We start from the raw sequence: 16,444 nt of genomic DNA, 5'->3' as shown, positions 1-16,444 counted from the left end.
GAAACATGAATGCTACATTATTTAAATGAGAGGCCCTGAGGTGACCTACTAGATAGAATGCTGTACCTGGAGCAGGAAGAAATGAATTCAATTTCAGGTTCAGATGCTTACTAGCTATGTGATCTTGGGTGAGTCATGTAACCTCTCTTTGTCTCAGTTTCCTCAACTATAGAAGAAGATAATACCACCTGGCTCCCAGAGTTATCAAAAGGATCAAATGAGATAATATTTCTAAAGAGTGTAGCATAGTGCCTATAACATAGTAGGTACTATAAAAATGCTCATCATTATTAAAGTACTCCAAATGGTAAAGGGTACACATAATAATTATATATGTATATATACATGTAGGTATATATAGATACACATATACATATATACATCCATATATATCAAATGTCAAGCTAGCATTATTTACAATAAATACTAGAAAATTTCTTAGTAAATAAGAGAATAAAGCAAGAATGCCCCCCTTTCCCTATGATTATTTTACCTCATCATAGGAATGCTAATCATACCAATTAAATAAAAAATAAAGCTTAAGAATCAGCAAAGAAAAGATAAAATTAACATATTCAGATAATATAGTTTCTTTGGGAAACCACAGAAAAATAAACAAGAACCGTTAAACTGATATACTTAATGACTTCTATAAAGAAATAAGATGCAGAGTAAAAGAATACAAATTATAATATAATTATAATGACCAAGCAAGGTACTAAATAAAATTTAAGTGATCAAATTTCTCTCCCTTCTTGAGATAGGTACTTATACTTATAGCCTTAAAAAGTTGCTTTGAAAACTGAAAAGTTTATGACTTGTTTAAAGTCACAAAGTCAGCATGCATAAAAGGTGAGAGGTCTTCCCAGATTTTTCTGGCTTGAAGACTGGATCTTTATCAATTATGACATACCACCTCCATGATTTAATATTAAAAATAAACTGCTCGATAAATTCGAAAGTGCTTTGTGAATGTTGACTTATCATTATTATTATTAAAGAAATACTTTGTTGATAAAAATACCATATCCTCTTGAATATAACATAATCTTTGTTCTAATTTTTCATTCCTACTACCTTTCTCATGTTGGAAAACATTTCAGGTTTCTGCTCAGTATTCTTCCTTAACTACACGTAATTATATTCATTTTGTATAGCTTTTTCCTATTTTCTGTTGCAAAGCATAGTGTTCTTCTTTACCAAGAAAGGCCTAAATGGTGTTAGTGGTTATGCCTGTTTCTCATACTGATAAAGGGTAATCTTATTCATTCAGTAAGCATTTATCAAGCTATTATATCAGGCTTCTGAAAAATTAAAAGGTAAATGAGTTACATTCCTGATCTCAAGGAAGTTATTTCTATCTGGAATTCTATCCACACTTCAATACCAATTTTTTTTCATTAATATTTCAGTAAAATAGTGTCCTAGGCTTTGCTTTCTTTGGACTACATTAACATTAACTGACTCCAAAACCTGGTAATTTAGATAGACATCCTTACTATTTACATCTTTTAAATCTGAGTCAAGTAAGACTTTAACAGGGTGGAAGAATACTAATTCTTGTTAGAAACTAAGAGGCAAGACAGGTATCCCAGCTACTAGAGAGATTGGTGGTACATTGCTTGACTTTGGGAGTTCTGAGTTTCAGTAGGTCTACATCCGATTGTGTGTCTACACTAAGTATAGCATCAGTAAAGTGAGTCCTTGAAAACAAATAGTCACCAGGCTGTCTAAGGAGTAGCAACTGCCTTAGTCTAAAAAACAAAATTAGTTAAAACATTCCTGCCCAGTCAGCCAAGAGATTTGGCAGTGAGTGGCCATTGAATTTACATTCTGGGTAAAATGGGGACACTCCATCTTTTAAAAAAATATATTATTAAAAGTAAACTAAGATTTTTTAAAGTGTATACTATTTCTCCACAGATTGCAAGACAACAGCAGCAGCTTCTACAACAACAACACAAAATCAATCTGCTCCAACAACAAATCCAGGTCAGAGATCATCTCAAATATTACTTTTCTTTGTGTGATTACTTTGCTTGTAGATCTATATTATTCAATAGGGCTTATCTCCAGAATGACAACTTAGAGTCTGATTCACCAAATTTTGTCTTAAAAATGCCTTTCAAGGGTACATGTGTTCTTGCCTCCATGGTTCTGTTGTATAGATTAATTATGATAACTCAAGGACTAAATTTCTTTATTTCATTGATATGAGAAAATTAAGTAAACCTGATTAAATGCATTCTCTTATGTTAAATATATATATATACATATATATATATATATAAGGCAAAATAACTTAAACTAAGGACAGATCTGCTTTTGAACTGTAGGGTCATTTATCAGAAAGAAATAGCATTATATGCTTAAGTGGTATTCAATATAAATGGTAGTAGATAGGGCAATAATTTCCAGTTTGGAAAACTTTGACCATGACTGAGAAAAGATAAACAAAAGATTGGTGACTGTTTAGAATCCTAAAGTTAAAGGGGACCACAGAGGTCATCAAATCCAATCTATACTTGAACAGAAAGCCCTTTCCATGTCATATTTGACCCATGACCAATCATCCTTTGCTTGAAGACTTCAGAGAGGATAAAAGAGACATCATTCTGAAGTAGCCAATTATACTCTTGGATAACTCATATTATCCTTATACTAAGCCTAATTTTTTTCTCTTTTTAACTTTCTAGTTCTACCCTATGGAGACCAATTGTACAGATCTAATCTTTCCTCTCATCCACACCTTTACAAAACAATTGTCACATACCCTTCTTGAGTCTAATAAACATTTTCATTTTTTTAAACCATTCTTCATTTGATATATCTTGGAGGTCCTTTACCATTCTAGTCACTTCCTTTTAGATATTCTTCAGTTTATCTACAATAAATAAATCAATAACAATTTTAAATACCTACCTTGTGGCAGGTACTATAAATCAAAAATATGATAGTCACTGCCCTTACAGAGCTTACTATATAGCCAAAAGAGACAAATATACTTATATGTTATTGTCCATTCTTTCAATCATGTCTGAATCTTCATGACTCCATTTGGGGTTGTTGTTTTTTGGCAAAGATACTAGATTGGTTTATCATTTCCTTTTCTGTGATGAATGAGGAAACCTGGGCAAACAGGGTTAAGTGACGTGCCCAAGGTTATACAGGTAATAAGTGTAGATTTGAACTCAGGAACATGATTTCAGGCCTGGCATGATATCTAAGTGTGCCATATACTTATTTGTGATACATGATATAGATACAAAATGAAACATTGCAAAATTAAGTGTCACAGGATAATTTTATTGGAAAAATTCCAAGTAAATGTGATAGCCCATACAAAATAAATAAATAGAGCATCCAAATGGGAGATACAGTGCCATGTTTGAAAAGCAGTAGAAAGACTAATTTGGTTGGACAATAGTGTTTATGAAGAAGAGAAATGTATAAGAACACTCGAAAGTTAAGTTGGGGCCAGGTTGTGAAGGACTTTAAAAGCCAAGCAGAAAAATTTATTGTTGGCCCTAAAGGTGCTACTTATTGTGTTATGGAGTGGCATGGTTAGCCCGGGGCTTCAGGATTTTCAGCTCTTGGAAAGATTTAGATTGTGAGCTCCTTGCAGGCAGGGACCTACCTCTTTTTATAATCTCAACACTAACTGGGATTTTAATAAATGTTGATTAATTGATTGATTGTTCTAAAAGAGAAAGAGAAATCCATGGAATAGCACTGGGGGCTGATTTGTTTTGTTTTTTTTTAAAGGAAACAGTAACCTCCTAGGAGACTGTACTGCAGGTTTAGGATCACTATTAAGGTAAAGACTTAGATAAATATAGGGCAAAGGGCTTCAACAAGAAAGCTACTTGGATTTAACAGGGGCCATGGATAGCCAAAGATATAAAAGCCTTTTTTTTCAATTACTGCAGACTTTATTGAGAAGTATAAATATTTTTGACAGAAAAGAGTCATTTTATTTAAGGAAACAATATCACTTGACCACTTTGTTTCTTTTTAGTATCAGCACAGACATTTTATGTTTATTTATCTTTGAGTGCTGCTAACTGAGTAATATTGATATTTTAATAATTTCATTTTTTTAAAAATATATGTTTTGGTAAGATCTTATATACTAACCTCTGACACCCAAATATCCACATCTGGTGAAGGAGCCTTTGAAAGGATTCTGTGCTACTCTAACTAAAGCCAATGCCATAGGTGACAGCTGCTAGAATTCAGGGATAATCTATGAACAGGACATAACTTATTTAAAGAAGAGTGGTGTTGAGACATCTTTATTGTTGACTGATATTTGGGAAATAGTCTAACTTTAACTACCATTAGCAGGTATTAGGTCACCATAATATTTAATATTTTACTTCATTTTGTCAGACATAGTCTCTTGTCTTTGGTTTGTATATGCATTAACTAATACTAAATCAAGGCTCCCTGGTAGGAATAGTATCTACCAGTAAAATCAGGGTAGTGTAGTAATAATGGGTGAAAAAAAAAGAAATTTTCTAATACATTACTGCCTTCTAGTCTATAGAACAACTACAGTTTGAGGTAGGTTTATAAATATGCAATATGCATAAACCATCATATATATGAAACTAACGTATACATATATAGTTTCCTATTTTCATGTAGACTGTGATAAGGAAATCACTTTAAAAGACTGATATATATTAATTTAAGGTCGCCAAGGAATTCAGCTATGTAATTCCTTAATGAAAACTCAAGTCAGCAGTCAACCTTTTATGGAGTTTAATTACAAACAGGATGAAGAAAGGTATTAGAGATAGAGAGAGAGAGGGAGAGAGAAAGGGGAGAGAAGGGAATAGGGCTTAAATACCCCTTCTGTTTAGGCTGGGCCAAAAGGCCCAAGCCCTTAGATAGCTGGGGCAAAGAAAGGAGATCAGTCCCTATTACTCACGTGACCAAAATGGAGAAACAGTCTCCAGGGCCTTCACCTCCAGCTTCCTTCAGAGCAAGCTTCTCAGAGCACCTCTCCAACCACTCAGAGCCAAAACTCTCCAACCACCCCCCAGTCCTCAGACCCCTCTATCTTTAAGGAAACCATCCAAGTTCCCTCCCCTCAGTTCTCACATCTACCAATCACTGTCCATCATTTTCCCTGTGCCAATGGTGGCTCTAGCTTAACCCAGGACCGCCCAGAGGTGTGTGGCTTTGCACATGTCTGTTGGAGGTCATATTCTCAAATAATTAAATCTTGATCTTTTGCTACAGCCCTTCCTAAATCCTGTTACCCTGAGTAGGGTAGAGATTGGAATAATTAAATTTTGATCTATGCTGCAGCCCTTCCTAAATCCTGTTAGGACTGAGTAGGGTGGAGATTGCAATTTCCAAGACTTGGTTCTGTCATTCCAAGTATCTCCATTGTATCAATTCTAAAATCAATCATGACTCAAAGAAATTCCTGTTCTATGCTTAAGCATAGGTCAAAGTCCTTTCCATTGTTCAGCAAAAGGTTTCTGTCCTAAAGTAATCTTAAGAAGGGAGGAGGAGGAACCTCCCATGCCAATGGGGTTCACATTTCAATAGCCAAGACCCACTATCAATAGGAAATTTTTCAAGTATGAAATTTCCCAATGGTGAAATTTCCAACATTTATAAATCTAAGAAATTTTAAGGTTTACAAGACATTGGTTATAATTTATGTAGTCATAGTTTGTACTCCAAAGTATGAAATTGTTCATTTAAAATATAAATTCTTAAATTTAAGAAATAGTGTGAATCATTATATGTAAATAAAAATGATGAGACATTCTTTTTTTTCAAAATCATATCTGGACTCTCCCTAGTAAATTATTAGTGTAGAAATGTATACTGTTTTATCATTGATATATAATAAGAAGTCAAGGTTAATCAGGATCTTGTCATTTTATCTGTGTTTCTTTAGTTCTTTCATAGAAGAGCTCTTTACTTTTAGCTAACACTTTCTTTTTTTAACATGATTCTCCTGGTCTTTGTCATTTTGTTATAATTTCTTTTCACTGAATATATATATAACAGCATTGGCAAAGGTTTTCAAGTTCACATGCCCAAATTGCAACTTCAAGCTGGCTGTGAACCCCTCATATTACCCCTAGAGAGCAGAGGGAGGAAATGTTCACTTTGGGTATCTGGAAAGAGGGGCAGGACATGCAAAATATTTCCTCAGGTGCTAGAAAGAGGGGGAATGGAGCAGCTTCTCCAATGTCAACTCAGCACCTGCACCAATACTTTGCCAATTCTGATATATACAAATCAGATGATAAGATCCTAAGTGTGGAGCAAGAAGGGATTCTGGAGATCATTTAGTCCAACTTACTTTATAGAGAAGGAAATGGAAGTACAGAGAGAATAAGTAATTTTTCCCAAGAATTATCAGATAGGAAGAAGTAGATGCAAGATTTGTACCAAATACCTTTAATTCCAAATCTAGCTGTTTGGGTATTTCTTATCCTTCAGAGCACCAAACAATCCATAACACATTTCATCCATGAAGTTGGTAGTCACAGCTAGTTTTGAAAGGCTATGAGATAATCAAAAGTTCCTCAGTACAGTAATTATGCACTTTAACCTCATTTAGAATATTTTATTTTTGAGATGAAGATAATAGAAAGAAATAAGAAGCTACTACTAGCAGCAATGAGAATGTGAAATATTCAGCTGGGCTTGTGCAAAATACTTTCCACCTACTAATAATTTTGAAAAGAATTGAGGAAGACAAGTGGATAATTTATAAATTGATAAAATATTTTAAATGATTCACTTTAGTGAAAAGCTGTCCAAGAAATTCTGAGAAGTATTGATGATAATTGGTCACATGTGTAGATACACATAATGAAAATATAGAAAATCCCTGAATTCTACATAATACCGTTTACTTTTTTTTTAAGTGTTTTCCTTAATTTCCTTTTCCTTGGGGCAAGAAAATAAAGCTTGAGGAGTGTATAATAAAATCTATTCATATCAAATATTAGTCTGATAATGGCTACCAACTTACAAGTAACCAAAATTGTATTTTTAAAAATGACTAAAACAACTGTAAAATGCTTGTTGGGTTTTGATTGAATTAAATGGGAACAATTTTTAACTTTACATTGTTTTTATTCATTCTTATTTTGAAATATATATGATTTATTTCTTTCTCTAAGGTCATAACATTAACCACTATGAATGCATATTAATGGATATTTCTTTTTGTTGCCCTACTCTTTAGAAACAAGAGTATGCTACCTTAAGATTGCTAGCCCCTATAAAAATAATATACTGATTTATATATATAACATATATAAATGTATATATATATATTTAAAAGTCTAAAATCATTACAAACACATGTTTTTCTTTTTAATGTGATATTTTTCTTGATAAGTAATACAAAGGAATTTTTAAAAACGAGAGCTAGAGAAAACTTTCTGGTTTGATGAATATGTTATATAAAAAGAAGGCTGAAAGTTATATGGATTTGTTTTAGAAGGTCAGTTCCCATTTGAAAAAAAAATTAGCTGTAGAATATATGAATATATTTGTTTATTTATACAAATATCCCATATGTGCTCTTTTAATCTTAAATATTTTAAACATGAATATATTAAATATGAATTAGCATTTGGTCACTTAAGATTTCAAATGACAAATCCTGTATTTTCTTTTGGACATACATAGTAAAAAAAAAAATTAGGAATAATAATATGTGTCATTCTCTAAAGGAAAATTTGCACGAAGATATACTAGCTAATTTATCTTGGTTATTTCTCCAAGAAAATTAAAAGAAAAAATCTTCAAGCTGGAGTAGTCAGGAAGCAAAATGAAAGAGCATCAAGTCCAAAATTGGGAGCACCCGGGTTCAAATCTGATGTCAGACACATTTTTTTTTTTTGAGATGGAGATTACATAGTTGACCACTAAGGTTTCTTCCAACTTTACATTAGGAGAGAAAAGTGTTGCAGGGAGAAAAAAACATAAAACAATTTTTTTTATTAAATAACAAGAATCTTAGGGTCAGCTTTATAGTATAATTGAAATTTAAAGGAAGAATTCTTAGAGATTATTTAATCTAATCTCCTTATTTCACAACCTAATGGTTCTCAACCTCAAAGAGGTTGGGGTTGGTTTAATTTTTTCTGTTTCTATTTGGTGGGGGGTAGAGGGTCACTTAACCTATTATTAGTAGAATGGGAACATATATCCTCTAACTTCTAATACAGTCATTTAGCATTTTCAGCAAAATGGCACAAAGTTGTTCTCAATTTATACTCCAACTGCTCTTAACTTTTTTTTTAATGTGACTAGATATTAGTCCTACTAAGAAACAATTGCTGTTTTACCTGTGCAATTGAATGATTTAGCTACAGTCATGAGCCAGATCTATTTATTACAAAGGATTCATTTTATTTGAGTCAGATTTCGCTGACCTCATTATAGTTTCAGTAATTCTTGATAAATTAGTATGTGGAAAAATCCATTGAATAATACTTTGAAAAGTATGACTTTGAAAAGCATGGAACCCAAACAACACACACACACACACACACACACACACACACACACACACACACACACACACACACACAAGAATGCAAAGAGATTCCAAAGTAGCCTTGTCAATTTTAAGGGTTGAAAATATAAATACTTTACAATTAAGATTGCACTTCAACATGTAGAAGAAAGATTTATTAGCTACTTGAGTTCCAACTAATGTATCTGCCAAATGGAATCAAATTACCACCAATGTGTATGGTATAAGTATGAGTCCCTTTGAAGTAAAGAATGGATATTGTTAGATGAGCAAATATAGTAATAAATAGAAGCATCTGTAAAGTCCTTCTCTGGTTATTTTTACTTTCTCCTTTGGAGAAAAAAAAAGATTTTAGCTTTAAAAGAATAATAGACTAGCATGAGCATAGTTTAAGAGCTGGAAAGTATCTTACAGGCCATGTAGTCCAAGCCCTACATTTTATAGGTGAGGAATTGTGACCCAGAAAAAATAAGAAACTTACCTAAGGTCACACAGGAAGTAAGTAGCAGAACCAATACTTGATTTTATGTCTTCTTTCTCCAAGCCTTACATCTCCAACTGCTTATCAGATATCACAATCTGGATATCCTGAAGACATTTTAAGTATAACATGTCCAAAATTGGACTTGTTATCTTACCCTTAATCCCTCCCTCCTTCTAAACTTCCCTGTTTACAATGTCAAGGTACCTCCTTCAACCCTCACTATCTCTTATACTCACATATTTAATCCATTGCCAAGACCTTTTTCCCATTTGCACTATCTCTCAAATATGCCCCCTTCTCTCCTCTGAGACTGCCACCACTCTCTTGTAGTATTTCATGTCCTCATACCTAGGTAGTAGTAACTTGAATGGTCCCTCTGTCAAAAGCCTTTCTCTGTTCTACTTTGTGCTCCATTCTGCCATCAAAGTGATTTTCCTTGAGTGAAGATCTAACCATTTCACTCCCCTAATTAATAAACTACCTATTACCTCTTGAATATATAAAAGACTTTATATTCAGTTTTCATAAAGTAGCCCCATAAACATATCTTTTCTGTATTCTTCTATTTTCTCCCACCATAATTTTCATTTCAGAGCCACTATCCTCTTTGCTGTTCTAAAAAAAAAACAACAACACTCACCTCTCATCCAGTCACTTTTACTATCTCTACATGCCTAGCATTTTCTCCCTATTCATCTTTGCCTCTTCAGGTTCATGGCTTCCTTTGCTGAGATAAAATGTCATTGTCTACATGAGGTCTTTCTCAATCCCTCTTAATTCTAAGATCTTCCCTCTGATGATTCCTTCCTATTTCCCCTCTACTATATTTGTAAAGAATTATTTATGAGCTCTCATATCATTAGATTGTGAGTTTCTCAAGACCAGGGTCTATCTTTGCCATTCTTGCATCCCTATTACTTAACAAAGTAACTGGCACATAGTAGGTGCATTAGTCGATGACTAAAATTCAATGCATTGAACAAAAAACTACCTCCCTACTTCCCCCCACAATACATCCTGAGGCATCAAATAGTTCTACTCAAAACTGGGGATTAAACTTCTGAGTCAATGTTGCAGGAAGTATAAGCAGTTATTATGTATAACTTTTTAAAAGAATAATGGGTTTATTGGTGAAACAGCAAAAAATCCTTACCCAAAATAACTCTTTCCCTTCAAAGACCATTTTAGTGAAATTTCTATTTGTATTAGATATTTTTAAAGATAAAGATATGAGAACTTATTTTAAGAGTACATGATGGAACCACTCAGCACACAATTCAGTTCAGTTCAAAAATTACATGTTTTAAATAGATCACTAGAGGGAAAATGTATTTTTAAAAGATAAATATAAAATTTGGTCTACCGACTAAAAATCAATTCTAAAAGAAAGATGAAAATCATAGCTATATGTGTATATATCAATTCAGTAAATTGCACTAGTCTTAATGAGTATATAAGAATGGGTGGGAGTCTATATGATTATGGTCTAAGAATATCCAAGAAAACTCCTTAAATATATCTACAATACCTAAAAATATTGCTTCACTTAGTTATTAATTCTGTCTTTTCTTAATATCTTATAAAGGCATCTTCCTTTAAAGTGAAATATTTCTGGAAGAAGTAGATCATATGTTGAAAGTTCCAGAGTCAAAGAAACAAAAATTATTTAAGTGACTGCTACATACCAAATTAATTGTGTGATGCACTAGCTACTAGGGATATATGTATAAAAAATCAAATAATCCCTATAACAAACTGCCCTATAGTCTAAAATCATAAATGAAGTTATTTTCTTATTTTGGCTAATGTGGGAGGACATACTCCAAGAACAGATATAACATGATAACAATGGGAATTTTATGGTAAGGATGGGGAAAATCTAGAAAATAAAAAGTTGAGGGTCCCAGAAACAAACAACATGGTTTATTGTTTTGTTTTGTTTTGTTTTTGCCTAAGGCTACTCTTTTCCATGTGATTACAAATGCATACAGTTAAATATGAAAAAATCATGAAGTCACAGAATTTTTAGTGAGAGTGACCTTTGTCATTTAAGTCATCCCTCTCATTTTAGAAGTGAGTAAAATTAAAGCCCACCAAATTTAAGAATCTTGTCTTAGGTTATACCAGTTGTTAGTAAAATTAATGTGGACATAAATGGCAAAATTTTATATAGATAGATAGATATGATATATCTACATATATTACATATGTGTCATTATATTAGTAGGCATTTAGATAGTGCTTTAGAGTTTCCAAAACACTTTACATATATTACCTTGTTTGACAATTTATTTTGTATTTTCTTAACTGCTATGGCTTAAAAAAAGATGATCAATTTGTAAACTGAAATTGCAGAGACATATTCAATGGGCTTTGGAGTTGGGGACATTTTGTCCAAATTCATCATGTGTCAGGAGCAGCTGTTTTTCTGTAACTTGTAAACATGGGCATACTGAATTTACTGAGATGGGCCCAAAAAGCAGTCAGACAACACAGTTTTCCCATGACTTTGCAACCTTTTCCCAAACAACTAAGACTGTCTCAAAGAGTTGAAACAATTGTTTCTCACAGAAACTCTTTAGCTGATATACTGTCAGCTATGAGAATAGAGTCCACCCACCCATGTTCAGATAATCCCTTGGGGGAAAAAATGAATTTGAAAAAATCTAGGCTTAGAATGAACTTAAAGTAAACTATTCTTTGTCTCTCACCCCACCCCCATTTTCCTAAATCATTGTGGGTATGTTACTATAGCACTCTCTTCTAATGAAGTCTTTTAGAGAAGGATTTGTATGTCTGTTCATTAAACTTTCTTCTCCCCCTCCTCTATCATACAAGCAAACCCTCCTTCCCCTGTACATGTACACACACAAAAACAAATAATGCTAATAGATTTACATAAAGCTAGTAATGTAATACAGATCATGAGTACCTAACATACTGCAAATTTATTTCAGTTGTCACATCAATAAGCTACTTGTAATTTGGGACTTGACAATATTCTCCAAAATGTCTGGGGGGGGGGGGCATATCAATTTATTGTATTTTTTAACAACATTTCCTTTTCTGGACAAAATGGGAAATAGAGGGGAAAGGCAAGAATATGTTAGTTTTGCCCAAAGTTTGCTCAAATTTTTATATCCTCAAAATTTCTTTACATTTTCCTCAGGTCTAGTTTGTCTTGTGTCATAGTGAGAAAATCAAGAGAAGAGAAAAAATGGAATTATCTCTTCTCAATGAAAATATTTATTTGCCTTCTATATGTTTGTAGCATATTATACATGAGAGTATATTTGAAAAAAGAAATCAATAAATCATATATTCTCTCACATAATTGAAGTAACTAGTAAAGTTTAAAGAAATACCAAGAAAATAACTAACTGCTGTTTTGTAGCCCTCACGGAGATTTGGTACTTTTTATCAACATTTGGTGCTTTTTATCAGCAACACTTAAAAAAAACAAAACCTTGTTTTCCATCTTGGAAACAATTGCTTCCAAGGCAGAAGAGAAGTAAGGGCTAGGCAATGGGGGTTAAGTGACTTGCCCAGGGTCACATAGCTGGGAAGTGTCTAAAGACAGATTTGAACCCTGGACCTCCCAGCTATGGGCCTAGCTTGTAATGCACTGAGCCATGCAACTTCCCCTTGTCAGCATCACTTTTGATCAGTTAGTGAAGGGTCCTTGGACATGCTTCAGTTATTTCTTCTGGGCTTGCCAAGTAAGATCCATAGTCCTAATGTAAATTATTAATTTTTCTAATATTATACAGTTAGTTATTCATTATACTCATTAATATGATGGACCTTGTGAATAACTTTTTTTAAAATGGACCTGTGTTTTCATAGGTACCTATCCATTTGGCTAGTGACAGGTTAGAAAACCAAAGAACTATGTTACAGTGTCTTCCTCTTACCTGCACCAATCTCTCAACTTCTGTTACTAGTAATGAGCATTTGAATTTAGTGCTGCTCTAAGAAATGAGGTGCTTGTTCTTACCATATTACTAAGTAAACAGGGAGGAAGCTGTTAAATTGGAATCATGATTTTTTTAATGTCTTCAAATACTTCAAATATAAGGGTTAAAAATTAAAGGTTGGATTAAATGTATAAAAATGTCACAGAAAATATATCACTCAAATCAGAATGACTTTTTTTTTATGGCAACTTATTTACAAAAGGAGAAAGAGTGAAAGTAGGGTAATGAGAGAGAGAGAGGGTGACAGAGAGAGACAGAAACAGAGACAGAGAGACAGACAGAGACAGAGAGACAGACAGACAGAGAGACAGACAGAGAGAGAGAGAGAGAGAGAGAGAGAGAGAGAGAGAGAGAGAGAATGAGAATTACTCCGGCCCAGTTGGAACCAGGCAGGGCTTCAAAGGGGGCCCCAGAGGTAAACTAACCAAGGGTTCTAGCCAGGAGGCCTTTTCCAAAATGGAGGCCTCTCCATTAATTACATGTCATCAAGAAAGCCAAGAAAAAGTAGTCAGCCTTTTCACTCATACACATGGTATTTCAAAGGTAAAGATTCAAGAAGTCTCACCAAATTTCAGAGTTTCAGGTCCACAAAGCAGATCCTTCACCAGCCTCCAATTCAAACTCAAACTCTGAACTCTGAAGAACTTCCCCTCACAGGAAGTTGCCACTGCTTTTTAAAGATGTTTGTCACTTCCTGTGCATTCCTTCCACTTTATGTGGACCAATCATAGCTTTAGCTTTGCTTAGGACTGCCCAGGAGACAGTCAAGCATTTCTGATTTGTCATCCACTTTTGCACACATGGGTCACAGACCTCCCCCACTTAAGGATAAAATGGGGTGTATACACTTCTGGTGATTAAATCTAAAAATAGGCAGGGGAGAGTTAATCCCATCTTCACACAATTTACCTTTCTTTGTCAAATCAAGAAAGAGATAGCTCCTTTATAAACAGTATCTTGTACATGTATGCCTACTTTTAGCTTTAAAAATGGAAAATAGAACATTGCCTAATTTGTCTTATATCAGTAGAAAATGATGGTTCACATAAGGGAATTTGCACATACCTGAAGCTTTAGGTGACAAAAGTTGTTTAACTTTAGCCATCAAGAATGGAAATCATTCTAAAATGTAGTGGCGTGTGCCTGAATTCTGATGAAGACAATAATGATGTTTTAATTACATGTCATCAATATGAATACTATTTATTGTATGAATAATGCAATCTCTCAGAAGAAATGTTTAGAGCTTTTTGTCCTAACATGAAATAACCTACAAATTCTATTGTGTTTTGTAAAATCTATTTCTAGAATCTTATCGTCTTCTTATCTTCATTGTCAGACTACGTTATTACTTCTCTTTGCTGTTAGTGTATTACTTCTGGTAATTATTCAACTCTTTCCAGTTTGCCACACAGAAAGTTGGAGCTCCAGGAGTAACTCTGAAAGGCTGTGTTTTCTGAACTATAATTCACAAGTCTACATCAATATACTCCATTTTTCAAGTAGCCATTAGTTAACTTTTAGAAAAAGGATTTATTGATGAGGTATAATAAATGTTACAAAATATTTCACCCCAACTAAGAGCAAATTCTCCCACATATACAAAAGGTCTCTTGGGAGAGTGAGCTCAAACTTTTATAAATTTAGAGAACACATGTGGCTAAAAAAATATCTAATGTCTCCTTATTATTGGAAGATTTTTTCTTCCTTCATAGCATCCTGATGAAATTCTCCTGAGGTTTAGCTCTCTTTTGTGATTAGAAGGTCAGTGCCTTTGTAGAGTTCCCAGCCTTCATTCCTACAATATATGTCCATATCTGGTCTTTTTGTGTCCTCAGGATGCATTGTCTGCTTGTAGTTCAATCTCTTAATAACATGATCATTGGGATTTGGGGAGGGGAAGAGAGATAAGGAAAAACTTTCAGAGCTTTGGCTCACTCTGGAACTAGAATTTCTAACTCAGTTCTTGAACTTAGTGTCAGCTGCTAGACTGTTTCACTGCTGAACTGAACCCACAGCTGGAATAACTACTTTATCTTTTAATGTATAGCCTGAGAAATGACTTAATCTTTTGAACATTCGCAAGATGGTTTCCATTGACTAAAAACCTATGATCCTTTCAATATGATTAACATTTGTCCATATACTATAAAAAATGATGGGAAATTTTGAATTTGCTCTGTTGGTTCATTAATTGAAGTAGAGGTAGAAATTAGAGATAGAAATCCATCCTTGCTTTAAGATTCAGGCAGACCTTTAAGTGTATGAGTGTATATTGTTAGGAAAGTAAACACATTTTAAAAGAGTTGTCATAATTTCTAAAAAAGAAACAAGTCATAGTTATATCTATCCAGCTAATAACTAGAATATTTAGTGCTTCAAGGTTTGTAAAACAATGCTGAAATATTACCTGATTTAATCCTTAGAAGAGCTCTTGAAAGTAGATGCTATTATTATATCCATTTGTATTAATGAGGAAACTGAGGCAAATACAAATTAAGTGAATTGTTCACAGTCATACTGATAGGAGAGGTCTTTGCATAGTCTTCTCACTCCAAGCCCAATGTTCTATCCACTGCGCCACCTAGCTGAACCTAAAGAGAAAATGCAAATAGTAGACTAAAAATAATTATGGAATTGTCCAAGACTATGATTATACAGATCTGTAATAATGATTTTATGTGTGTTCATGTATAGAGATTTCCTTCTCAATAATAGGTAATTTTACATTAATAGATATTATTTGGGAAACAATACTTTGTATCTTTCAGTACCTCAATGGATCTATGATTTCATCAGTGTAGATACTCCTTTCAACAGTGCAGATTGTAATCTATCCCCACATCCTGTGTGATTTTTCTTCATGTCTTCCCATAAGTCCTCCCTAGGGCATTCATACCCAACATTCCCCTACGTGACTCTCTAGGGCTCTACATGAGGTGGATACAAATGCCACATTCAAGCTGTTCATCCGTTTTCCTTGCTCTAGCTACATGACTAGCCCATTTCCTTTTCTGGTTACCATCTTTTTAGTGATATCTTTTATAATACACAAGGGAGTGGGTTTTGGAGGTGTGCACATTTTCCTATTCAGATCATGGTATAGCCGACTTAAACACAGCATCTATTTTTTTTCTCCTGTCCTTTGAGTAGCGCTCAACATTTATTGTTTTGGAGGTTGTGGCTCCATAGTTTACAGGCATTTCACTTCCTATGAAAAAAGGGGGGGAATGCAATATCCCTTCATGTAAGTGTGCCTCGTATATTTAGGTTCTTTGGTATTTATCAGTACTTGATTTTTTAACCTCTGGTGTATGTTTGATTCATGAGGGCAAGGTCCAGTGTCTTGTCCAAACTTTGTTTTCTCCTCCAGCACCTAGTAAAATAACCACCCACAAGAGGTAAAGGTTTGCAGAATTGAATTGAATTTCATGCCTCTGTGAGTGTGTGAGC

The 16,444-nt window shown here is 33.8% G+C and overlaps 1 protein-coding gene across 14 annotated transcripts in view; it reads left to right on the top strand.

Moving 5' to 3' along the window:
* The window catches only part of SOX5 (SRY-box transcription factor 5), a 1,300,541-nt gene that overhangs the window by 1,069,077 nt on the left and 215,020 nt on the right, over positions 1–16,444 (top strand). For all 14 annotated transcript variants that reach the window (XM_056800784.1, XM_007503523.3, XM_056800783.1 and 11 more), the window contains one exon: positions 1,924–1,992. In XM_056800784.1, coding sequence (XP_056656762.1) covers positions 1,924–1,992 — 69 coding nt within the window. The remainder of the gene's footprint in view (positions 1–1,923; positions 1,993–16,444) is intronic.

Source organism: Monodelphis domestica, chromosome 5, assembly GCF_027887165.1.
Source record: "Monodelphis domestica isolate mMonDom1 chromosome 5, mMonDom1.pri, whole genome shotgun sequence".
Classification (NCBI taxonomy): domain Eukaryota; kingdom Metazoa; phylum Chordata; class Mammalia; order Didelphimorphia; family Didelphidae; genus Monodelphis; species Monodelphis domestica.
The sequence above is the reverse complement of the archived record's forward strand: the minus strand, read 5'-3'. Positions and strand labels throughout refer to the sequence as shown.